General features: G+C 33.5%; 5 protein-coding genes across 6 annotated transcripts; 3 read left to right on the top strand and 2 right to left on the bottom strand.

Annotated features, from left to right (window-relative positions):
• Window positions 1–1689: 1689 nt before the first annotated feature.
• On the bottom strand, window positions 1690–4481 carry LOC115440012 (SRSF protein kinase 3). The gene has a single exon (XM_030164127.2). The coding sequence runs from the start codon at window positions 4328–4330 to the stop codon at window positions 2519–2521; it is 1812 nt and encodes a 603-aa protein (XP_030019987.1). The 5' UTR covers window positions 4331–4481; the 3' UTR covers window positions 1690–2518.
• Window positions 4482–10167: 5686 nt separating this feature from the next.
• LOC115440011 (DNA replication factor Cdt1) lies at window positions 10168–13080 on the top strand. Its single transcript, XM_030164126.2, has 3 exons — window positions 10168–10868; window positions 11116–11236; window positions 11527–13080. Exons 1-3 carry the CDS (start codon window positions 10345–10347, stop codon window positions 12703–12705), a joined length of 1824 nt encoding a protein of 607 aa, XP_030019986.1. The 5' UTR covers window positions 10168–10344; the 3' UTR covers window positions 12706–13080.
• An 84-nt stretch (window positions 13081–13164) lies between these two features.
• Window positions 13165–17327, bottom strand: LOC115440015 (pyrimidodiazepine synthase). The gene is made up of 5 exons (XM_030164135.2): window positions 17055–17327; window positions 15795–15962; window positions 14683–14840; window positions 13825–14064; window positions 13165–13564 (listed from the first exon to the last, which is right to left on the bottom strand). Exons 1-5 carry the CDS (start codon window positions 17230–17232, stop codon window positions 13430–13432), a joined length of 879 nt encoding a protein of 292 aa, XP_030019995.1. The 5' UTR covers window positions 17233–17327; the 3' UTR covers window positions 13165–13429.
• Window positions 17328–17902: 575 nt separating this feature from the next.
• On the top strand, window positions 17903–20213 carry LOC115440017 (pyrimidodiazepine synthase). The gene is made up of 5 exons (XM_030164140.2): window positions 17903–18162; window positions 18237–18404; window positions 18522–18679; window positions 19620–19865; window positions 19972–20213. Exons 1-5 carry the CDS (start codon window positions 18138–18140, stop codon window positions 20137–20139), a joined length of 765 nt encoding a protein of 254 aa, XP_030020000.1. The 5' UTR covers window positions 17903–18137; the 3' UTR covers window positions 20140–20213.
• A 2358-nt stretch (window positions 20214–22571) lies between these two features.
• Window positions 22572–26279, top strand: LOC115440018 (pyrimidodiazepine synthase). 2 transcript variants are annotated; one of them, XM_030164143.2, is made up of 5 exons: window positions 22572–22726; window positions 23002–23169; window positions 24103–24260; window positions 25177–25413; window positions 25651–26279. In XM_030164143.2, exons 1-5 carry the CDS (start codon window positions 22681–22683, stop codon window positions 25777–25779), a joined length of 738 nt encoding a protein of 245 aa, XP_030020003.1. In that variant the 5' UTR covers window positions 22572–22680; the 3' UTR covers window positions 25780–26279. The 2 variants fall into 2 exon arrangements, with proteins under 2 accessions (XP_030020003.1, XP_030020002.1); XM_030164142.2 differs by lacking the exon at window positions 22572–22726 and adding an exon at window positions 22753–22833.
• The last annotated feature ends 620 nt before the right edge of the window (window positions 26280–26899 follow it).

Genomic DNA, 26899 nt, shown 5'->3' with positions numbered 1-26899 from the left:
TACCGACGCACAACGCAGGTATCATGGAAGACACAATATACTTATTAAATGAAAATAAACCGCATTAGAGTTATTGTATTAGTTTCCTTTGTAGTATTGCAGTCTACAATTATAATTTTTAATATGCGAATATTTAAATTGCAACAAAGCGCTCCATCCGACCATAGTTTACTGTAACGAGTTGAAAACTTTACCGTAAACATTGATATAATGAACCTTTTTCATTTTTTTTATAACATTTACAACAGATTTTTCTAGCCTCAAATCGTGCTACGTCTTCAGCACCCCCACAAAAATGCCAACAATAACGCATATTACTCAACTTAATCTGTGATTACAAAGTATGTTACTATTATCGAACCTAATTCGGCCACTTCAGTAACTTGGGCACATTCAATATTACCCGAGCAACAGCACTGGCATGGCTGCTACAAAACGGAAAGTGAGTAATATGAGGCCTCACTACATTCACACACAATTTACTTTTTTAATTACTGCACTAAGCTATTGTAATGCTGCAACCGCGATACTGTTAAACGACTAAACGCCAATTTAAATGTGATATGTACCTATTTATAAAAAAGTATCTGTCCGCTAACTCAGCTATTTATTGTGGATCTTCGTTAGTCAACTATTGAGTAATGAGTATTCCAGGTATACCTGACATATACTCCTAAATGTTATGCAATAATGTGACTAAACGCGTGACGCACATCAATGACAGTGGCATGAGTATGTTACCCAGGAGGAGATGTCGTATTGAACAGTCTCCTTTAGCGGATTCCACAGGGAAACGAGCAACCTAAGTTCTACGAGCATAATTTGCTGGAAATACGGCCTGAAGGTTCAAATTGGATCCAATGTTTTACCGTGACAAATGGATAATATTGAAGGCTTGCACCAAAAAGGTTAAAAAATGGGTTAAAGAAGACCCACTCGGAACGGACAGCAAATCCAGAATCAGATTTCTTCATAGCAAAAGGATACAAAGTTAATAATATACATAGATAATTTGATACACTATAGGCACATAGTCCAAATTCGGAATCTTTTTAGTACTGCCCGAAGCCTAGCGTTAACTAAGGCCACCATTAACAATACAGATAATTAAAAATTACTATTTTTATAAAATTTGACAAAACTGCATCGATGCAAATACTAAGCACTGTTAATATGCTTAGTATCATATCCATATACATAGACAAATAATACAAAAAAATATTATTATTATATCTATTTTGTATACTAAATGAGCTATTATTGTTAGTCATTAATCACTGGCTTCAGATTTCTACATGTCAAATAATCACTTTCTAGTTTTAAATTAAAAAGCAAAGATCGACTTTAAATCCCAGCTGCTGGTGTTTCAACTGTTCAGATTGAACATCAGTCCTATTGAGTTACAGACGACCATTAGGTACACAGTGGCGTGTTTATGTTACCATGACGTACTGTTTCTCATATAACGCAAGTGACACAATAATGTGCCCCATCACAATGGCTCTAGTTGCGCTCGGCACCAACATCTTTACAATTATACTTCCTGCCCAACCTATATCCAAATGTGACTGCTATCTGACGTACACTTCCACAAGACAATATCAAATGAAACCTACATTCAACTCTAGTTAGATAACCATTTACAATCCACTAAACAGTTCTCTATATCACAAATAAATAAAAAAGCAGTAAGAAGCTCATTTTCACAATTTATTTATGTAAATTTGCAGATATAATTAATACAAATTATGGTCATGTAAATCGGGATCTATGATAAATAATATAACTATCAGCTGGTTTAGAAGACACTGTCTTAAACCGCCTCCGGTTTGAACTAGTCCCAGCCATTGTTCAATTTAGATGACTCATTGAAATATAAAAAGGCAGTCTCGGAGGTGTGGCATTACAAATACTGTCTTATTCCTAATGTTTACATTATGAGATTTTTATTGTGATAGTGATAAAACACAAACTTAAACTATGTGAACATTCTACATCCTGAAGAGTAACAGTATGCATGCACAACTTTGTTACAGTTACAGTAATTCCTCACCATCTAGGTTATTTAAGTGCAGAGCTATGTCATCATGTCAACTAACAAATTTCTAGGAGATTAATGTGATAAAACCTATATTGTCTACATGTCATACATCACAATTTTTCCTAAAGCTATCTGTACAGTTTAGGTAATTTATGTTGTCTAATAATGCCAATCACTATACATAATGTCCAACCATTATTTATATGTTGCCATGATTTAACAGCAGGTGTATTATATACCTTCCTACCGATACAGTACAGACCACTGGGTACTCAGCATTACTTCAACATTTATAACATTGTCACACAATTAATTCTCAAGTTATCCTGCATCGTTAACAAAACAGTCTAAGTAGATACAAATTAAATTATTCACAAATCCATAAATAAACTTTTATTAAAATGTAAAAGAGTGAAATACTTTATATGCTGACACTACTGATTTCATGAATGTAGGACCACTTCAGAGAGCAAACCATTATTCTTCAGACTCATTTTGTTCTGGTTTAGCTATTTTTAACCATGGGTGCTGAAGGCACTCATACGCAGTGGCACGCCTGTTTGGGTCAAAATCTAACATGGGCTTCAAGAAATCAGCAAATTCTTCTGCATCATGTTGACTCCATTCATATTTCTCTGTCAGTACAGACACTAAACCCCATGGCTTCAAGCCAGTAATATTTCGCAGTTCACCCTTTTTATTAAAAAACACCTTAGAATATTTGCCTGATGCTGCAATCCTCTTGGGAATATCACCAAGCAATTCAATAATATGAGCTAGGTGATCCTCATCTCTGCTGTAACCATCACCAGAATGAGGTTCAAACAAATAATCTCCAGTGGCAAGTTCAAATGCCATGCAGGCTGTGCTCCAGATATCTGCTGATGTGCCATAGCCAGCACTTAACAACACCTCCAGGGACCTGTACTGCCGGGTCTGTATGTCCTCTGTGAAGTGTCGGTGAACCCAGCATGCATTTCCTAGATCTGCAATCTTCACTTCAATATCGCAAATATCGAAGGCGGGATCAGGTGTCTTATCTAAAGATTTACCTTTTGTTGACTGTGAGTTAAATGATGGAGGGGTGTCTGTCATTTCCCCCTCCGACATGGGTGTGCCTGCATCGTCACCACATCCATATTGTTTGTTACGTAGTTGTACTCCATCATTGTCATAGGAGTCTTCATCAGGCCTCTGGGTGTCACTGCACCCATTAATATTGGTCTCGTTATCTGAGCGGGTTGTCTCAATCACACTAGTCTCCTCAGGTGTCTGAGGTGATTCGTCATTATCCTGAGACATGGGAGCTGACTCACTGTTGGTTTGTGTTCGCTTTTGCTCCTCCATCTCCTCAATTTGTTCCATTTGTTTTTTCAACAACATAGATTGGCGCTTTGCTTTTTTCTTTAATTTTTTCTTTTTATTTCTACTCATCTTAGCTGTGACTACTTGTTCTTGAAATTCCTTTGGAGCGGTACTGATAAGGGAATGGGGTAGACGTAAGCCCAAGGAATGTAGCTCTGTCGCCTCTGCTGCCAGCTTTCGGATGTATGGTTCATCCACACACACCAACACATTCTCAGGTTTTATGTCAGTATGAATAATCTTACATTTAGTATGCAAGTAATCCAAGCCTTCGAGTACTTGGCGTATGATGGTCTTGACGTTTTCCCGAGGGATGCCTCTATAGTTTGACTTCAATATCAACTTCAAAAGGTGATGGCCCAAAACTTCAAACACCATGCACACATGTGTGCCATTCACACCAGTTATTTTAAAGTCATTAAGTAGTTGCACGGTCTTGTTCCTCTTGGGATCGGTAGGATCGCTGTCACGTACAGCCTTCAGTATTTTAATTTCATCTAGCGCCGTCTCCGTGAAATGTGGAGCCGATTTCACAACTTTCAACGCTACAAAGCGTTTGTCGACGAGGTCCCAACACAACCACACCGTCGAGAAGTGGCCCCAGCCCAGTTTTCTAGTGACGTGGTAGCGGTTCAGGAACAAGTCGCCGATTTTGACTGGATGGTATCCACCCTTGCAGTAATCGGCGCTGTCCTCCTGCTCTTCGTCGTCGCTGGCGTACTGCTCGTCTTCATCCTCTTCAATCGTTTCGTTGGAAGAGCTGTGTGTTGGTTCTAGACGATTTTGATTCTGGTTACGCAGACCATTTCCTTGTCCAACAGCCCCGTGATCCTCCTCGCGATTTTTCTTTTTACCAAGTTTATGTCGTTTCTTTTTCGCCTGGATGGCGAGTACCCTTCTGTTTACATCTGATTTAGAACTCATTTAGTAAATTAAAACACTTTCAACAACTGCCAGTAAATATAAATTTATCTTTTCATCTCAATCTTTTTGTTTGAGTATGGCGGCCGGTCGCAGAACAAAATGCGCTCGAACATGAAAGATAATGTTGCTATCGGAAAAAATGTATAAGAAAGAATAGACATTACATTTTTTATAAGTGTAAGTATGTACTTACAAAGGATACTTAATAATTTATCAATAGATCTAATTATCAATATACTAATATGTATGTATTGAATTATTATTTTATTATTAAATAGCGAAATTTTGCATCGCATCCATCGTCTATTCTCACAAATATCTATATTTACTCCATAATTGGACTACCACAGTAAAAGGTTTTGGTAGCGACGCAGCGACTGGTTACAGAAAACAATTAGTTCATATTGCCATCCTATGACGAAGAAAAATTCTCCATTTTATGCGTAGGCAATTTTTTGTAAGTACCAACATCTATGAGGAAAAAATAGATGATTCGATTTACAGAATTAACTTTTATTTACTAGTGGATATTCTAGCGGTGGTCCTAAGCTGTCACCGGTAAATTTGTGTGATTTTTATAACACTATTTGCGATTCGGAACATTTGCGATTCTCAGAGGGTGAGAGCCAGTGAGAGTATTAATGTCACGTAGGTGGCCGGTTGTAAAAAATACATCAAAACCTTTGCTACAACATGCTGGCAAAAAAGAGTAAGATGTATTCCGATTCCCTATATTTAAGTAGAATAAAAGCGAGTCTAGAAACCACCCACTAACTAATAACGAATTGAAGCGTCTAAGGTTGAAGCATTAAGTTTAATTTAATTAAGTATATACTTACTAAAAAAACTTCTAACATGTTAACATTTTATTGAAAAAGAAAACGCATAATAAAAAATATTGTTAATACAGCTTATATAATTCTGTAAGATTCAAATTACTTAGAGCTCATATTTTTATTTTCTCTATGTGCCATTGACTGGACTGGTAATAGAAATATACCACTAAGGGTTATAAAAAAACCTGCAACATAAAATGCAACGGAATAACCAAAATTATTTTTTAGTATACTTGCTATAGGTGTACTAATTAAGGATCCTACTCCTTGAAAAACTAACATCATCCCAGTAGCATTAGTTAACTTTTCCAATCCATATAAATTTACTATAACCATACTACGCAAACAAGCTAAACTAGATATAAAGAAACCGAAAATGCTGCAATACGCATATTGATAATATACATTATATGATAAACCTGATGACAATGTACCTATACCTGCTACTGTACATGAAAAAGTGAATAATTTAATAGGATTTATTTTACAAGCTAATAATCCTAGTGTCAATCTTCCTAATGCATTTGAAAATCCGATTGTGCTTACAAATAATGCACAGTGATGATGAGCTATACCTGCTTTTTCATTTCTGTCTTGTAAAAAAACATATGGCACTAAATAACCTAAATAAGTTAAAAATCCGCTAAAGCTTAACAATAAGAAAGAGTTTTTTTTTAATAATTTTGGATCCATCATTGTAGCTAGAATTCTTCTGACAGCTGTAGTAAAGACCCCTCGTCGTTCCTGCAGATCCATAGTTGTAGCAGCACGTGAGACAGCTAGTTGATACTCAAGACCTGTTCTTGCTTCTGCCGGTGCATCCATAACACTTTTTTTGTACGCTGGTAAGTTTTCCAGTCTTCCATCATAAAAAGCATCGTCACGATACATTGGACGAGATTGCGGCACGTGTGATTCCCAGTGACATAAACGGGCCCAGCAACTACGTTTTACTGGTGCTTCTACGTGCACAGATATTTCGACATTTCTTTTAATCTTGTCTTGGACACTGGTTTTAGAAATTATAGATTGCACTTGTTTTAATTGACGACGACTGATTCCACTCGGTGGAGTATGAGCTTTTAATGTAAGCCTGGACACAGCTGCTGTTGAAGGACCAGGTTGAGTTCCAGTCACTGTTGCTGTATCTTCGACGACAGCTGCAGCGGTTGGAAAATTCGCATTAGATACTGCACTGAACAACCGCTCGGTAGCAGTTGGGATAAGACCTTCTACTTTAGCTGTTCGTGATGGGGTTTGACGAAGAACAGCTGTTGATAAACTTGGTAAATACGTCACCGTGCGCATTGGGTCATCCGTAGTTTTGAGAACAGTTAACGAAAGAAGAGGTCGATATGTCATTCCAAAATAGAAAATTAAACCAAAGAGACCTGAATGTAAAAGAGTTACTACTCGCCACCCTACTAATTTGACTAAATTTGTATTTGCTGGAAACATAATCATAATACCAATACTCGACCCCATCGTGGCTACTGCTAAAGCAAAAGATCTGAGTTTCTGGAAATAAAAACCCACTACCAAACTAGAAGACATGTTAATAAGGCAATATCCAAAACCAGCACAAGCACCATAAAATATGCAGAGTGAACTAAAACTTGTAGCAAAATATGAGCAAAAGAGGGATAAAGAACATATTACTGATCCACACATAATACATGCCCTAAACCCAAAACGATTTATAAAAGCGGAAGATAATGGCCCGGCTATAAAATATATTGCAATTGCAACGGAATTGATGAGAGCCACTAACGAGTCTGATATTTTCAAATCATCTGTTATGTCTGTGATTAAGCTACCAAAAGTAAAGGCAACTCCGTCTAATATCATTATACTAAAAAATGATGCAATAACAACAATCCAGCCCCACCCTCCCTCGTGGGGTACTGAAATTTGAGCGGCTATTTCAGTTTCTTCGCCACCCTCCAATTGATCAGGCCTGCTAACAACTCTGCTTGGTACTATGATTATGCTCTTTTTAGTATCATCTTTAAAAGCAGATTTAGGTGGCATATTTATATCATGTGTATTACTTCTTATTTTATTCTTGGATAATAATAATTACTTTTCGTAGTATTTCTTAATACAAATCGTTGTGCTTCTTAATACAGGATAATATTAATATTGAACAAAGAAAATAATATGAGATACTTATATTAATGACATAGATGAAGTCAAAGAGGATGAAGTATAGCATAAAGTGTGCTTGTTCTTGTTCTGAGATAAAGTGTAGTACCAAAGAGTAGTATTTTTTATTTTTCACAAACATAACTACGTATTTTAATTTATATGGACATATATTCCCTCAGATATATTCTTTCATCATAGATAATCTAAAATAGCAATTTATTTCATTAGAATCGTGGTCCGTCGATAGAACTTGGTTAGCTTCTGGGTAGGCGTAGGTCAAAGAGTTTTATAATATATATGGAAAGCGTAGGTGTTATGACACTAACATTTCGCAAGCTAAGTATATATTCTATATTTTAGGGAGCGTTTCTATTGCTATTCATGACTATGATTATCTCGGTAACATATTTATATTGTGGTGTGACTAATGCATTGAAGTCTCGAATGGAGCCCCCTGGTCGCCCTAAGGACCATAGTGGCATTTGGGATTTTCTATTCAATATCGGCCTAGAATCCTAAACTCGAGCCCTGTTAATGTACAAGAATATATTTTTTATAAATTGTGAAAAGGACTAACTTATTTTTTATATGGGCTATTACTCTCGACTTTATACGTAATGAAAGCATTTTCGTTACAAAGGTTTCAAACATTGCAGCAATCGCAAAAAATAATTTTCGTTGTGGATATATGGTGAATTCTCTTTATTTTAAAGGTATTTTTTTACATATTTACATATACATTTTAAAAAAAACATGCATATAAAAATATAAAAAAATTAATTACCCTCCGATGGCGAAGCTCAAGACCCAGGCCACCGGCGGTTAGGGATACAAAGTGAGGAATCTCCTCACAGTGCGCGTCGTGTCCAGCAATACTGCCTTCTGCATCTGGCCTCCGACCCAACGGCTAATTGAGAGCTTCCGAAGATATTGGTCGAGGCTCTTTGGTATCAACCCATGCACAGAAAGACAATCGGGACAATAATTGTAGAGTCCACATGCCACATGTCGGTAACCTCATGTGCCAAGTCTAAATATTTAGACATTTTAGTTGCGGATATATTATTATTATCTTAGAACGAACTACTTCGTCATCTCTGTAATATTTGCGCCATTTATATAGAAAATCATGGGTCACATTTCGTCTATATCGGTTCAAAGGTTTCGACATTTCATTTCAACAGACATCAAAAACTTTTGATTTAATATTGTGTTTGCCATAATACTTCTACGTTATATATCTTCTATGTTATGTTTAATATTATTGTTTAAATTTTTAGGGTTCAGTACTTCAAAAGGAAAAAAGGAACCCTGATAGGATCACTTTGTTGTCCGTCCGTTCGTCCGTCCGTCCGTCCGTCTGTCAAGACCCTTTTTCTCAGGAACGCGTGGAGGTATTAACCTGAAATTTATATCAAATACTGTCCCTTGGAGCTATGAAAAAATCAAACTTCTAAGTCAAGCAATCAAAAGATACAGCCGTTTATGACGCAAATTTTCGAAACTTTCAAGAGAATCAGAACCTACAGGGTACTTCCTGTGAACTCAGAAGCTTAAAATTTGGTACGAAGGAACGTCTTATAGTACACATAAAGGGAAAATTGCGAAAACCGTAATTTTTTTTGTTATATCATATAATAAAAATATTTTGAAAAATTTTAAAGTTACTACCGCTTTCCTCGTGAACGCGTAGAGGTATTAAATTGAAATTCATACCAAATACTCAGGTCTATAATACCTTTAAGCTGTAATAAAATCAAAAGAACGTCAAAATCTATGTCAACGCAATCAAAAGAAATAGCAATTTAAGCCGCATATTTTGAAACTCGCAACTACTCGCAAGGGAATCAAAACCTAAAGGGTACTTCCAGTTGACCTAGATTCTTGAAACTTGGCATGAAGCAAGGTTTTATAGCATATATAAAAGAAAAATTCCGAAAACCTTAAATTTTTAGACCTATGTCTTTAATTTATGCTCCTCCAGCTTTCCTTATTGTACTTAGTGTTATGGATTTCATTTTGCAATAAAAATACCATAATTATGACTCGATTGTCGCGATGCGTGAACTTTTACTTATATACCTACAGGTTTGTACGGAACCCTCGATGCGCGAGTCCGACTCGCGCTTGGCCGGTTTTTTTGATAAAAGTGAATATGTAATTTGGTAGTTATAAATTTTCAAAAAGGCTTTTTTCAAAAATACTCAAATATAAATTTTCAATTTATATTTGAGTATTTTTTTTGTAAATTCCCGTCAGTAACTTGTGAGCTGTAAACATAGGGAAAAAAAATTGATCTAAGCTAGTTTCTTATGTAACTAATTATAAAAAAAAATGTATCTGGTCTTACCTTTGTGTCTAATGGATCGCATCTACTAGGCACAAAGAGAACTAGGCAGGTCGTGCTGGGCCGCAATGCAACGGAGAATTTTGTGACCGTAATGTGATATTGTGTCTATAACAAATCATTGTATCTATAGACGAGCGAGTGCGAGTAGTGGACGAAATCCATTATATTTTTGGAGCTGAAATTCTTTTTTTACATCTCTTCCGGCTGAGGTTAAAGACCAGAGACCAATAAACTAGGTTAAAGACCATCCTGCCAAATCATAAGTAAATTTAAAATTGATTAACCTAATGATGTCAGATTAAATAAATTTTCCCCATGGCACTTAAAATTACACAACTTGGGAAATTTTAAGTGACAGGTGGAATATTACCCGGTTCGGTGCCAAAAATATACATATCGGAAGCTTTGATTTATTTTCAGGTATATTCATATTTTTAGAGTGGTTTAAAAAACTGTTTAGGGGTATTATAAAGCAAACAATTGGCAACTCTATTAGAGAGGCAGTGACATTATTTTTGACATTTCCTAAATTCGACTGTTTGAGTTTTAAAATGACTTTGGCATTCTATTAAATTTGGAGGGAAAAAATTGACTTGCTGGAATAATTTTAATTTATACGACAAAATTTTTAATTGTAAAACGTTGTCTGTACCTTACCAATTAAACTTGCGAGTCTCACCATGTCTCAAACATCAATTACATCGTTTTTTAATAGCAGAAAAAGACCTGCATCAGATGATATTATAACTTCTAAGAGTAAAGTTCCACACGTAGCTGGATTAGAAACAAGTGAAAAAATAATCCGCAGGAACATACAAAATAAGAAATGTGAAATCAGCAATGTTACAAAAAGTGTATGCGGTGCAAAGAAGATTGATACCAACAAGTCTGATAGTGCAGCAATAAAAGTTGATCCTGTAAGTAAAAATACACAAGATCTCAAAGAAAAGACAGCGTTTTCGAAGAAAGGAAATTCTTCTAATATTGCTAAGGCTGCAAGTACATCCAAAGCGGAGGTAACAAACTCTGCTCGCAAGGAGCTTAGCTTGGGAGATATAAGGAAGAAGTTAGCTGGTAGTTCCAGGCTAGCTGAATTAAAAGCATCTGCAGAACGTATCAGTAAAGGAATACAAGAACTAAAGGAGGCTACTGCTAAAAAGAATCTCAAGGAGTTTAAATCTTTAGATGTTGAAGTACCCTCAAGGTATATAATGGAATCATTTACTTTATAACAAAACACTGTTTATAAATATATTTTTTTATTGTTTAATACATAAAACTGCAAAACAAATTAACTATTTTAGTAAGAAATGTAGGTACATTATACCTATGAATTCTTGTTTGCATTAACAATTAACATTTTTAGGTTATAAAATGTTATGCTTCCTCACAGTGAACTTGGAATTGATTGTGGTTTATAATTTATATTAATAAATACATTTATCATTCAGCCCCAGCAAAAAAACTCTACAGAATGAGTCATCGCCAAAGCAATTGGCCCCATCTGCAGAAGCAAGATCTCTGATCTCCCCGAGGAAAGTATTTGTCAGCCCTGTCAAAAGCCCAAACAAGGTAATTTGTGTGATCAATAAATATATTTATCTTTGTATTAATATTTTTTAAGCAAGTCATGTACCACTACACTTCCCAATATCACTAAAGATATACAGAAAGAAAACTAATATATATGTTACTGATACTACATGCCAATCATGCCTCTACTGTTTTGGGATATACACTAACTACAACTTATTACTTTTAAATTCATTGGCCATTAAGCAATACCAATTTAAAATAAGACTATGAGCCAGTTTAATATTTTGTTAAAATATATAAGCTTAGAATTCATTTAAATATTTCAGGTTCCAGCCTACATCAGACATGCAGCCCTGGCAACTAACACAACCAGCTTGCCTCTTCCACATCACTACAGATTTCTTGCTGAACTGTTCCGTGGCATGGAGACTGTTGTTGCATTATTGTTTAACAGAAATGAGAAAATTACATTCAGTAAACTCAAACCCTCTGTACAAGAAATGCTCAAACGGAACTTTACTGAGAAACATTTGGCTCAAATCAAACATTTGGTGCCAGACTTCTATAACTTTGAAGTAGCAAAAATTAAAAAACCTGATACATCATGCCAAAAAGATGCTTATGAACTTGTGGTCTCACCAAACTTTCCCAATGATATTAAAATTATGAATCCAAGTGTCGTTCTGGAAAGAAGAAGATACTTTTATGACACTTTGTTGCAGCTAGTAAAGAAGCATCATGCACAGTACCTCCAAACTCTTGACCCTCCCATGATTATTCCAGATGCCAAACTGACACGTTGGCATCCAGAATTTGAAATCGAAAAAGTGCCAGAAGTTGATAGTGCTAAGTTGCCAGAGATGCCAAATGCTGAAAAGTTTTCTACAGCTCAAGACGTACTTGCTAAGGCACGAGAATTATTCAAATGCAACACTAAAATGGAAAGAGCTCTAGAAAAACTAGCACAAGCTAAAATGAGAGGCTTGACTAAAGAAGAGAAATCTGTAACTGGTATTGCAGATGATAAATCTGGATCTTCAATGATTACCACTGGTACCCAAACAAGTCAACCATCCACAAGCGGAGTAACAATATTAAATCCTGCACTTCGTAACCTACCAGCATCACTGTTGGAGAAAGTAAAGGCTAAACAAGCAGCTAAAGCACTTGAAGCAATGACAAGGTCTTCAGACAGTGATGAAAAGTACTTGATATATAGCCGTCTGCCAGACCTGGGTAGGACATTGAGGAACATATTTGTGACAGAGAGGAAAAATGTTCTTGCTCTAAACATAATTCTTTCTAAACTGGACAGCAGTTTTAAATCAAACATATCTGCCAATGACCTACAGAGAGATATTAAAGTTCTCACTGATGAGGTCCCTGAATGGATTAAAATGCATGAAATAAGAAATACTACCTATGTTAGATTAGATAAAAACGCTGACTTGAAAAGTATTATCACAAAATTAGAAACACTGGCCAATAAGTACAAAAATAATTAAATAACTTAATTTAACATCATTAAGAGAGACTGAGTAAGTAATTTTTTATATGATTTATGATAAATACTTAATGATTACTTAAGCTAATGTAGTTGACATTCTTAATTAGTTAAATTAAGATCTGCAAAATGCCATCTAAAGCAGTTACGCTCATTGTAGATGTAATTTAGAATTAATTAGTACATAATTTCTGATTTGACATACCAAATTATGTAAGTTATTTGACATGGATGCTGTAGATTTATAAATAAGTTGGACATTGATTCATAGATATCAATATGTATTTTATAATATGCCATACAATATCTAAATTGAATGCTATAAAGCTTATAAATTATGAACTTTATTTAAGAAAAGTGGCACATTGGTTTGTTTTGATTTATTTGTATTATTTTAAGATTTTTTTTTTTGTTTTACTGTGTGGTATTTTTCTTTGAAATTATAATTAAAAACAAAAACACAATGTTATTGATTTATTTAACCATATCACACATATTTTAATAGTATAAATCAATTATAGCATAAAACTATATATCATAATATAGAAATGAATATTTTAATATTTTAATAAAAACATTTAGGCTTAAATCATTAACCATAATTAGCTTTCATTGGAATATATTACAAATATAATTAGTAAAATGAGGCACAATTTAACAAATTGATTACTAAGTATCCAATTAAAAACATATAGATATAAACAATATTCATATAAAAAGCATTTCTATAGCTCATTAAGTAATTCATAGTTAGGTCTCTGGCCCGAAATGTAGAATTGATGGAACTGTTTCAAAATCTCTTTGGGAATCAAATACTCGCTTACTGCTGGATCTTTCAACATATTGTCTATATACTCCACCTGAGAACAAAAATGTTGGATAATTTATATTTTTAACACATTTATAAGTGGCTTTGTTTGGTTGGTTTGTGGTTGGCAACCCTTTTCTCTATAGTGCATTTTTAAGTCACTAATATGTAAAAGAATAATAAGATATAAACATGCCCCATCCTCTTCCTCAAATTTTATATCATATTATCAAACCATTTAAATTCTCCCATCGGAATTAATCCTCTGCTTAAATTCCCCTCAAATAATTTCTCAGTTCACTTGATGCTTACCAATAATTTATATTTTGATCCATCAATCTTTACTCTTTGATCATTGTCAAATACTCTCAGCCTCTCAAACCAAGGCCAAATCATATAATCAGCAAATCCTGGTTGACGGCCATCTAAAAACTTCGTGCCACGATTCTGTAACTGCTCCTGGATAAACTCTAATGCTTTATGATAGGCAGATATGTGATTATCTGTCACCGTGTCAGGGAATTTCAATATTTTGATAAATAGTGATTGTATCTGAAATAAAAGTAAAAACATTATGTAGGTTTTCCATACATCACTGGTTCACTATTACAACATTCTATGTTATATTTTATGTACAATTTGAATTATATACATAACATAATTCCAAGTATTTTTTAATAATACCCAAAGATAAATAAAGTGGGTAGTTGGAATTGAATGAATGAATTATTGTTGTTTTAAATTTTTACTAATATGAAAAATTTTGATTTCATTTTTGCACCATAAGTAAAAAAATATGTAGGACCTTGTGATAGTGAGCTAATATATAGAAAAGTATATTAATTCTCTTTGATATAGGGTTTCATGGTGTTTAGCTATTTTAAATGCTCAAGATGTTCGAAACAAAGAGAATATTCATGAGTAGATCATTCAGGATACAAAAGTGAATTCTCATGATGTGATCTTACCTACAAAATAAAACAATATAAACATATACCAGGATATCATCAAATTGAAAAAAAAAATATTGCGATCGCTCCCATCGGTCCCATAGCGAAAATGGTCCAATCAGATTAAATTTTGTTTGAAGGGTTGGGTCACGTAATTAAAATTTGCGATAAATAAACACCCAATTCAGATATAAAAAAAATAGTATTTCAAGTTACTTACAGGACCAGTAGCCTCTACTAAAATTTTGTCGAAAGCTTTTTTCACAGGGTCTTTCGGTAGCAATGTTCTTTCTGGATATGCATCATCTAAATATTCAACCGTCACCAAACTTTCGTAAATAGTAACACCCTCTGCGATTTCTATAGCTGGAACTTTTGCTAAAATCATGTTCACAATAATTTATATACTTATCACATGTTCATAAATAAATAACGGCGTTTTTAGTATTGAAAATGTATAAAAATATTGTAAATCGATCAATATGATTTTTGTAAAGATACCAGTGTATTGATCAGAGAATAACATATTCAAGCAACTTTTTTTGCTTAAGTTAATATTCGCACCAGAAAATTGTGAAAAATATATATCATTCTGGTGTAAGTACATATTTTATGATGATTGTATTCTCAGCTTTATCATCAAGCATTCTTAGCCGTCGCTAGATATTACAATAGATACAAACAATACAACTCTTATCAAATCTATATTTATCAATTGAATTAGTTTTATCTAGTTTTCAAAATAACGACTTTTTTTAACCGGATATACGTTAGTCCGACAAGGGTCGGCTAATACAAACACATTTAACTTTCTGGTGAGCGTTTAAGGTCCTCACAACCCTTTGAAATTAAATGACTATGGGGCCGTTAAGTATTAACACGTAACGCAATTTAGGGGGGGTCTTGTAAAACGTTACGATGCGTTACAGGGGCGGGAGGGAGGACTCGTACAAAGCGTTATGTAACATTGTTTTTTTAGTTTAAAACAATAACAAAGCTATTTTAGCGACTCTCCGTTATTTTGCGTAAAATAATTCTGAATATTATAAAATAAAACGTCACTTTCAAGTTACACAACTTTTGGAGGAGGGGGGGGGGGCGTACAGGAAAACGTTACGGCGCGTTACATCGGGGGGTGAGGGGGGTCAAAGATCTTCAAAAATTGCGTTAAGTACTTAATACTTTAACGGCCCTATGCTGAGCGCAACCCTCTAACGGATTACGAATCTCAGCTCAAGACGGCCACTCGTAGAAAATACCGACTAATTGTGTATTATAATTTTAAGTAGAATAAACCGTGGGCTTATTTATTCTATTTTTTACTTTACCTACCGAATGCACTTTTAGTCGTCAACCATTCAGGCTTGTCAATCAGATCTATGTTTACCACCTCATAGTCAATTTGTTTTGCATTCAACGCTAGGATGGTGCGTTGAGCATAAGGGCAATATCGCATATTGTAGACTCGCAATTTTCCATTATACGGAGGTAGAGGGTCACCTGTAAAGAAAAGAAATAACTACGTGAGTTATTTTCGGTAGTTGCGACTTTGCCAAAGGAAATTTAAACTATAAAACTTGGTGTAGGATGTTATTGTTTTTTTTTTATTATTAAGTATAATGATCGACAGCAAACATTTACCACTCAAGATAATGTTTGTTTGACATGCTTATAAATTAATTATTTTTATTAGTATATTCTAAACATTGAACCACAGTTAGGGATAAGAACTATTTATTGAAATCAACAGTTACTCGTTACCACAGGTTACAAGGTGCCCTGTTTATATTATCGAAAATATTTGCCTCCTCACTTCGTTAAATTAATTGGTACACCATAGCATTTAATCGGCGCTATATTGAGATAAGTTATAGAAAAATGTAGATAAGTATAGCTAGTGCTCCCGCACTGTTGACTTTTTACATAATGTACTTTTTATACAAACTAATGATAAGACGACCAAGCCGCTCCGCTGATGGTAGGCAACATGGCCGCTCATAATATTTAACTAAAGTAAATAAAAAGCACTTCTTATCATAATATTATATTTATACTACCTGTCCAGACGGTCTCTCGCGTACTTGAGAGTTGAGAACAAACATCTAGCAAGTAGTAAACATTATTGTGAATACTTTATAGAATAGAAAAGCAAATTTACGTCGATATTGATAATAATAATTAAAAGAGGTACGATAGATAAGCTCAATAAAATTTTACAACATTTTTTGCTTGGGAGAGAACCTTGATCAATTTTAAATATTACTTGTTATAAAGATATATTATCAAACTTATTACAATATGCTATTCTTTCAAACTTTAAAACGTAAATACATAAATTACTTTTAATTATAAAGTCTTACACTGTTGTTTTCGAAATCTGTTACCATAATAATATAGAAACAGAAACAATTCCCCTTAATTATCCAGGCACGGACTTGGTAAACGAATTTAAAGAGATTGGTTTATGAGCGTTGGTCGTAGGTACGTAGGTAAATACCAGGTAAGAAATTAAATATTTATGTATATCTACTATATAAAAATATAAACAACAAAAATAGATTATGTTTGCGACAAATACGTAGTATTACAAACCTTTTTTTAAATGTTTAGTATTGAAGTCAATGTATCTTCCCGCGACCGCAGCCATATTCTTCCGAAATGGTACCCCAGTATACGGTAAAACGTATTCCAAAACACGTCCGACAACTCGAACGCCTTGAAATGATGAGTATAACAAGTGCATGGCCAAACTAATTGAAGACGTCAACATATTGACCTATACGCTATGTTTTATTTCGATAAAAAACTTGCTAAATCATCCTAGGTTTCTAAAGATAAGTCAATATTTTTTTAGAGATAACAGCACACAATGATAATATATTGAAAGATTTTACCGTAAAATAATTACACTTTTTGCATATGAAAACAAACACTTGGACAAAGAACTAAATTTGGGCAAAATATGAAATTTTAATCACATAGCTTTGAGGAATTTTATTTCATCATTATTTTTAAGTAAATATTTAATATAAGATGTAAGTTAACATAAAAAAAATTAAAACCAAAAAAAAAGTGTTAACATTTACATAGTTTTATGAACATTTATAGGCCATTCTTGTTTCTTTACTCGATAGAACGATGTTGCTATGTAACAAAATGGAAAGATGTCTAGGTGGACATTTGTTTGGTTTGAGAGTAGTTATTTCAGCAATTAAGTAACTTTATGTATGGTACAACGCGGCGCAGCGGTATTTTAACATGATAAATTGCACAGTTTTAAGAGTGAAAATAATAAAAGTAGTAATTTATGGTAACATTTTTAGAGTACCTACTTTAGCTTTTTTCACCTAATGTAATATTTTGTCTTATAAAATGTATCTAAATAAATCTAATAATATCTAAAAAGTACCAGTCACTGGGATGCATTTGATGTGCGAAATACGAAGCCATAGTTGAAAAAAAAATTATGTCAATTTATCAGTTTGACTCGACTGTCAACAGTCAATCAAATATCAATTCCCTTCTGTAAACTGTCATTGCTCATTTGTTATTAGCATTTTCCGATATTACTTACCGGCTAAGTATCGTGTCACGTGTATTATCAGTAATACAACTTCAAAGGAATTAAATACCGTGAATCGGTTACAAGAATAAAACAACTCCTAGCGATACAAGATGTCTGAAAAACATTTGCAAACTGGTTTGTTGAAGTTTACGTAAGTAAATGTAATTTCAATGTAAGTTTGAAATGTATTGAAGATATTTTTTTTTTAGGTGATGTCCTTCCACCGTACAGCGGCAAACTTCGTTTGTTCGCAATGAGGTTTTGCCCGTACGCCGAAAGATCAGTACTTGTTCTTAATGCTAAAAACCTGCAATATGACTTGGTGTTCATCAATTTGGACCACAAACCCGAGTGGATTTTCAACTTCAGCCCTAAAGGTAATTTAACATCGACAAGTTCACATTTTCATTGAGAAGTACTGTTTTGCTATTCAAAACTGTAACATAAGGAAAGTATAAAACTACATGTACTAATGAAAATATTTATATTGTTAGGAACTGTTCCGGCACTTGAATATGAACCGGGCAAGGCTATATTTGACAGCAATATAATAAATTTTTATCTGGATGAGAAGTACCCCGATGTGGCTCTGCAGTCATCAGACCCACTGCGCAGGGCTCAGGACAAAATGTTCATTGAAACATTTGCAGGGGTAGATATTTTGCTTTTAAGAAATATTCAGATGCATATAGACGCTTGAAAGGCAATCATATCTAAGCAACAAATATACTGAAAATGTATTCTATAAATATTTAGAATCGCTATATTTTTCTGCATCATGTGATCTAGGTTTTGTAGATCTAGGACAATTTTAATATCACTAGCCTATATCTTTATAAAATAAAAAGTTTGTTATGAATTTTCATATGAAAATCGAAACTTTAAATCACTCTACTCAAAAATTTACTGATGGTCACTTAGATATTATTGCCTTTCAAGCGTTGATATGTTTATGGCTGTGCTGTGTTCCTATATTTTTATTTATCTATTTTAATTACGTACCTACTAAAGATAACTAGATTTTGTTCAAATCTTAGTTATAAAAAAGATTGACAAAAAATTAGGTCAAGTTTCTCACTAATGAAAAAAATGCAAGGCCATAAGTTCTTGTAATCATTGTCTACAATTACACAATACAATACAAAGGTTAAAAAATGTATCTTTTTAAATAAAGTGGACAACAGATATGGAATTTATGGAAACCAGACTTAACAAACATAAATAAATTATAATTTATGACTGCTGTTCATTGTAACTCGTAAGAGTCTAGAGCAACTGATTTCCATGCACATGCTCATAGTTGTCAATATCAAATAAAATAATCAGGTTCCAGTCATATTTTTTTATTTTATCTACTATACTAATATTATAAAGAGAAACATTTTGTGAGTTAGTGAGTTTGTAGGCTTGTAGGGGCTAATCTCTGGAACTACTGAACCAATTTTGAAAATTATTTTACTAATAGGAAGCTACTTTAACTTTGTAGTGCCCACTTTTTATCTCGGAAAAAGTAGTTTTAGTTAAAAAAATAATTAAATAGTAAATACTATGTGTATTTTTGAACATATTATATCTTCTATATTATGTTCTAGGCACAGTCTGCATACTATACGGCTGCATTTAATCCTCAAGCCCTCCAGCCTTCATCAGTAGAGACTTACCATAAAGGACTAGAAAACCTTCAGAAAGAATTGGAGATTAGAGGCACTACATTCTTACATGGTGATGAGCCAGGCTGGGTGGATTACACACTCTGGCCATTCTTGGAACGGTTTGAAGCTTTGCCACTAATTGGCAAAGTTGAATTTGCCATTGACAAGACTAAATATGAGAGATTGGTAAATGAAACTATTTATTTCTTTGAACTAAAAATTAACATCCTTTCTTTAAAATTGTTTAAAAATGAGAATTTTTAATACATTTTAATATCATTATCATTTTTAGGTAACTTACATGGATGCCATGAAAAATGTACCAGCTGTGAAGTCTTATTACCTATCTGCAGAGACACACGCTAAATTTATCGAGTCTCATGGTAAGGGAGACGCCAACTACAACATGCTTGACACAAGTGCTGTCTGCTGCATGCGCCCAAGAAAGAAGAAGGAGTAAACTTTACTTATGGTTCTATTATTCGATTTCGAAATTGTGCAAATTGTATAAAAAATACATGTGTCAAGTACACTTTTTGTTGTTTTTCATTTTAAATATAAAGTCTGTAGGTACAGCCAACAATAGATCGTTCATGTTTTATAAGTAAAATAGAAACTCATATCAACAATGTAGATGTGAAGATTTTACATTGATAATGCCTAAAAGCTTAACAGTCAATACCCTATGAAACAGTCCATAAATATAGTACTTATTATATTTTCTATGTCTGCAGATTCAGAAACTACAGATTTCGTAAATTATATAAGGCGATACCTCAAGGTCCATTTTCATACATTTTGTTTCGGCTTTAATCTGGGTAACTAAACAAGTATTGGCAAGTAAAGAATTTAAATTCACGTCTAGTTAGTGATTAGTTCTCGCAGTTGAAGAAAATAATAATTAATAATTTTTTTTCTTCAACTGCGAGAACTAATCACTAACTAGACGTGAATTTAAATTCTTTACTTGCCAATACTTGTTTAGTTACCCAGATTAAAGCCGAAACAAAATGTATGAAAATGGACCTTGAGGTATCGCCATAATATTAATATTTTGAGCGGAGATAGCCTAGTTGGGTATGGAACGGACTGTCAAGACGAATGTCCGCAGGTTCAAATCCCAAGGGCACACACCTGACTTTTCTAAAATCGTGTGTATTCTTTGTGAATTTATCGTTCGGTTTAACGGTGAAGGAAAACATCGTGAAGAAACCTGCACATCTGAGAAGTTCTCTATAGGAATTTCGAAGGTGTGTGAAGTCTACCAACCCGCACTAGGCCAGCGTGGTGGACTAAGGCCCTCTCAGTAGTAGAGGAGGCCCGTGCTCAGCAGTGGGCAAGTATATAATACAGGGCTGATATTATTATTATTATTATAATACTTTGAGATCAATCAAATAAAAATCATGTAGATTCAAACGACTGGGGTTATAAAATCTGGTGTGAGCGTGACATACACCGCTTCATTTATCTAAGATTATCACAACGCGTCGGTATATAATAGGTAAAAGGATGTCTAATTTTTTAATTAAATCCCCAAAATCCTAGTCAATGAATCAGAATCTAGTGCTAACCTAGATCATAAAGCAATAACTCATACCTATGTAAAAGATCCGGTTGTATTGCATTTCATTACCTCTAATTTATTAGTAAGTAATATAAAGCAACCCGCCCCGGCTTCGTAGCACAGCATACCTATATGCCATTTTTTTTTCTGTTGAAATGTCTTGGCTCTTATTATCGTTCGACTTAATATATTAATAACTGTCTTATGCCCGCGTCTCCACCTGCGTGAGAAGATTTTCCGGGATAAAATTTTCCGTTATAAAAGTCACGTTATATACTAATTTTCCTGGCATATAAACTTTAACCATTTCAATCAATTTTCCCCGTTTTGGCAACATTTTTTATTGATGCTGCGCTCGTTTTGGTCATAGCGTGATGATATATAGCCTATAGCCTTCCATGATAAAAAGGCTATCCAACACTAAAATTATTTTTCAGTTCGAATCAGTAGTTCCGAGATTAGCGTGTTCAAACAAACAAAAACTCTTCAGCTTTATATAATAGTATATAGACATAGATAATATAATATATAGCAATAGTGGTGGAGCACGTTCGGCGCGTATCGGTCGAGGGTCGAGGCCGCTTGAATTTATCTCTCTAGAATTGACTATCTCCGAAGATATTCATTTAAATTTATGGTATTAAGGGCAATTATAATGTGCATGAAAGGCTTAAGTTAGCTAACGTACTTAAATTGATAAAGATTAAGTATATTATCTTATCCATCTGAATAGCTCTCCTCCAACATTATTTACGACCATAGTTTTAAACATTAAAAGGGGTATAATACATTATTCATAAAAGATGGATAAATGCCATCGCGGACTTTTTTGTTAACATAAAAAACGGGACCACTCCACCATACAGTGTTATATCTCACAAGTATCAGGCAGGTTTTCAATGAAATCTCCTAATTGATTTAATTTTTCCGACATCTTCAACAATAATTGTCACATTTCAACTACATAATTTAAACTACCTAAATACAAATCTTTCCCGTGAAGCATTGAGTCCTTTGGTGAAAACTGTATGGAAATCCATTCGGTAGGTTTGAGTTTATCGCGTCCAGACAGACATGGCGGTGGACTATGTTTTGTAATATTTAAGGTATGTGTACCTACAAGTACATACTCTATTTGTACAAGGTATCATACATTTTATCAAATAATATGTGGTTGATACCCAATCTCGTATATTTAAGTATCTATAGCTACTTACCTAACGAAGCTGTAATCAATAAGAGTGAACAAATATAAACTGTTATCTTTTTTTACGTTGTTGTATAACACAGATAAGTATGCACACATTACACACTTCTATCTAATAGGTATAATTTTATTTTCAGCAGATATTTTAAGAAGTGTTAACAAATTTAGTTTTGAGCGCCGCGGCGTTCGTTATTTAATCAAAGTTAAGCCTGTTAAATACTCATATCATGGGTATCGTTGAAGTAAATTTTAACACGAAACATTTAACTATAGGTAAGAATCACTTCAAATAAGACATACCGATTAGATAAATTGTTCGTTAATGTCGATTATGACCTTGGCTATTATACTTACTTACGTACATTTTGGCATTGATACCAGTAAGTCCCGGTGATGTAGTTCTATTCTACTGACATTCAATTGAATGTGCCAATTGCACTTTCACAGAAATGTCTTGTTTAAGGAACTACGTAGCTTTGAGGATGCTGGAATTCTGGTTTGTTAACTTTGACATAGGATACAATTACACTATTTTTGTTTCTTTTCAGGGGACCCGTTACCACCTTGGAATGGCAAGCTACGGGTGTACAACATGCGATTATGTCCTTTCGCACAACGTACTATACTAGCATTAAATGCAAAGCAATTGGATTATGAAGTCATTAATATTGATTTGACCGATAAACCTGAATGGCTTACGTCGAAAAGTGCTTTTGGTAAGTAATTTCATGTACCGTTATCCTCCAAAAAGGTTTAAATGAGGTAAGTACTTACACGAAAAGGAACCGCAAAGATAATTTCGGCACCAAACTCTAGTACAGTGCCGCACTGCAACTAGGTATTTAAATCCGCGGTCAATCAGTCAGCCATAACTTTACTACTTATTTATATTTTTATCATATATTTATATAAGGTATTAGGGCACACAGATTTTATCATTTTGATCCCAAAAGGATATAATGTTAACGCCATACGAGGCTACTAGCCACACTGCTAGGTACTCCTACTACCAGCTCTGCTACTAGCCAATTATCTTCGGTAATATAGTATTTGCGCTGCATAAAAAATCTGAGTAGAGTCAATTTTACAGCTTTAATACATTGATACATAACGGGGAATAAACACTCGCTCAAACGGATTTATTTGATAAGTACCCACCTAGGTATTGAAGGATTTCAATACATTAACACTACAAATAATTAACTCTATCTACTGTGTAACCTGTGGTAACAATCTTACTTCATAAATTATCGTACTAAAATTATAATTAATGAGTATGTGAATTATTTTGGATGTCTGTTAGAAGTAAGTACCTAAGCGTTGAAATCGCTGAAAGGATTTGGATGTAATTTGGCACAGGGGCCGCTAATCATGTCCTGCATTAACATATAGGTACCTTGGTTCCTTTTATTCTGGTAATTTGCTCCCCTAGGAAATATTCGAATTAGTTTATGAATACATAAACTAATTCGAAAACTAAAGTACATGTGCCTAATCGGTATTTTAAATACTCTATGATTTTTTAATTATTTAACGAAAATAATTAATCTACAAAACAGAAATTCATGAAATAACTGATTAATATCGTTTGTAAGATATAGGAAAGGAAAGTCAGGAATAATCTTTTAATACATAAAAATATACCGCAGGTAAAGTGCCAGCCCTGGAAATCGAAGAAGGTGTTTGTATCTACGAAAGCCTGGTTACAGTGGAATACCTTGAAGACGCTTTTCCTCAAAGACCATTGTTCCCTCAAGATCCAGTAAAAAAAGCTTTTGATAAAATTATTGTAGAGGCTTCAGGTCCAGTAAGTACCTATTTCACTTATTAAATACTTTCCCATATTTTTAAAAATAAAGATATATTTTATAACAACCAACATGAAATTGTTTGTACGAAATGGTTAACTTGTAAAAATTATCTATCTTATTTTACTATTGTTATAACTGCGTAAGCTAGTAAAAATGTTGGGATGTTCTTAGAACTTAAAGCAGAAACAGATGAACGGTTTTGGATGAAATTAGGCACACGGGTAAAAAATATTCTAGATTAACACAAGAGTAGAGCCTACTCTTTATTCCAGTAATTTGCTGTGGGAATATTTAATCTGATTTTTAAATAGATGGTGTCGTACAGGATGAAGCGCTAGTGTTTTAGGTACTTTTGCAATGATAAAAACATAGTTTTTAAAGAACCGTTTCACACATTATCTACAGGCCTGATGTTTGTAAGCTCTCTATATAACTATGCCTAGTCACAAGTATGCTAACAATAATCATATTATTATCATACTTAACACCTACACCAAAAGATTCTATACCTACCGGATACAGCTGTATAATGCAAACGAATGTAAAATAATTCATGACATAAGTTTATATAATCATGTGAAATCACATGCAGCCGGTAGCCGGATAATTATAAACAGCAGACTAGAATCTGCCGTGTCATACCTACTCTATGACTTTAACAATCGTTATTTTCAAGGAAAACAACTGCGTATTGCCCATATCAATGAGATTTATGCGTACAAGATTTTATTTACTCAATTTTATTCGTTGATAAAGTATTTTCACCGACTTGAAAAACAAGGCTACTTAATTAGTCTCGAAAAAATTATTTAATTTTCTTAATTTACTTATTTTTTATTTTATGCTTGTTAATTTTTATCTTCTTATCCAATTTCAATAATTAATTTTATTTTATACTTTCTCTAATTTCAGATACTTACGCTATATTTCAAAGTAATGAGATTCCCTGATACAATTAACGATGAAACTATAAGTGCGTATGCGAAAGCGTTAGCTTTTATTCAAGATCAGCTAAGAGATAGAGGAACTACGTTCTTGGATGGATCGGAACCAGGCTATGCAGACTATATGCTATGGCCCTGGTTTGAAAGAATTAGAAAGCTTGATGACGAAGCAGTTAAAATCGATCCATCGAAATTCAGCTTACTGGTAATATTACGTTTATACCAATCTGAATTTTCAGACATTACACACTGTGAAAAACAAATTAAAGCCTTTACTAGCAGACGCAGTACATAGTTTAAAAAAATTAAATTTATGTGTAAACTTAACTTTCTGAATAGCTTTTCCAATACTCACAAAAGGAAATATTCGAAAAGAGAAACCACTAAAAAATTTAATATATTTATAATCCAAAAATCAGGTAATGTTTAACTTTATTCACAGTTGGAATACATCGAAAATATGGCGAAAGATCCAGCGGTGAGTGTGTATCTTCTACCAGATAGGATATTGGAAATATTCCACCGAGACTATAAGACAGGGACATTTAAGGTGCAATCAATCGAAGATTAAGGATAATTCTTATATGAAAGTCCAAGTAATAAATATTATCACTGATAATATTTTATAGAGTAAGATCGCATTCACAAAATATTCACGTAATATTTTTATCGTATACTGTCAGCAGACTTAATTCACCAGACTTATTGTTGTCGTAAAGCATTCGGATCATCAAACTGAATAATTGAATGTATGAAGAAAAGCAATTAATGTCCTATATTTGGCCCCGTTCCGCCCGAGTTAATGGCCATTTCTCGCATAAAAAGTACCATGGTAGCCAATAGTATTGTAACTTGCTATTGGTGAAACAATTTTAAATATTGTATAAGTTTTTGAGTTTATTCTTATATGGATAAGTAATTATAGCTATCCGTATAATTGGGTATCCACTGTATATGATTTTTTTTAATCTACCGGTACCAATGATCGGGTCCGATAGAAGAAGCATTGCATTTTAACCATCTACATATAATACATAATGTTTTATGAAATAAAATACTGTATTCATAAAATAATTGTTTTATTTTCATAACCATCGATCAAAACTAATCTGCCGAAGTTGAAACTGGTGTTTCATTGCAATAACATTCGACGGCTTATTACCACTATTGCAACAATTACAAGGACAGGGTTTACAATTTTATTGCGCACTATTATATTTATTATGTACAGACTGATTAACTGACTATTAAATAACATGAAGCTTTCTGATTAACAATGGTTAAGTACAACGTATATTTAAGTATTTAAACTGGAAGCAAAAATTCATCGACATATCCTAAAATAGGTATATATTTAAGTGTTATTTATTAAAAACATTTGACTTGGTGAAAATTTGTTTGATTTTTCACGAGATTCGTTTCACAAACCTGTACCATAAATTCATATAAGTATAAGGTATCTGCACATAATTCGACCGCTCCACACAAATATTAAAAGCTTACTTAGATAAGTTGCTTATCGATAAATATGGAGATCATTTGACAATGGACAACATATTTCAATAAAATAATAATTAGTGATACATTAGGGTCATATTACTCAAATTCTAATAATATATAATATATATCTAATAATATATAATATTTAAAATGTTCTGTAGTAAGTTAAGTGTTGGAAATAATTTTAGTTA

This window comes from Manduca sexta, chromosome 15, assembly GCF_014839805.1.
Source record: "Manduca sexta isolate Smith_Timp_Sample1 chromosome 15, JHU_Msex_v1.0, whole genome shotgun sequence".
Lineage (NCBI taxonomy): Eukaryota > Metazoa > Arthropoda > Insecta > Lepidoptera > Sphingidae > Manduca > Manduca sexta.
This window is presented reverse-complemented; position numbering and strand designations above follow the sequence as displayed.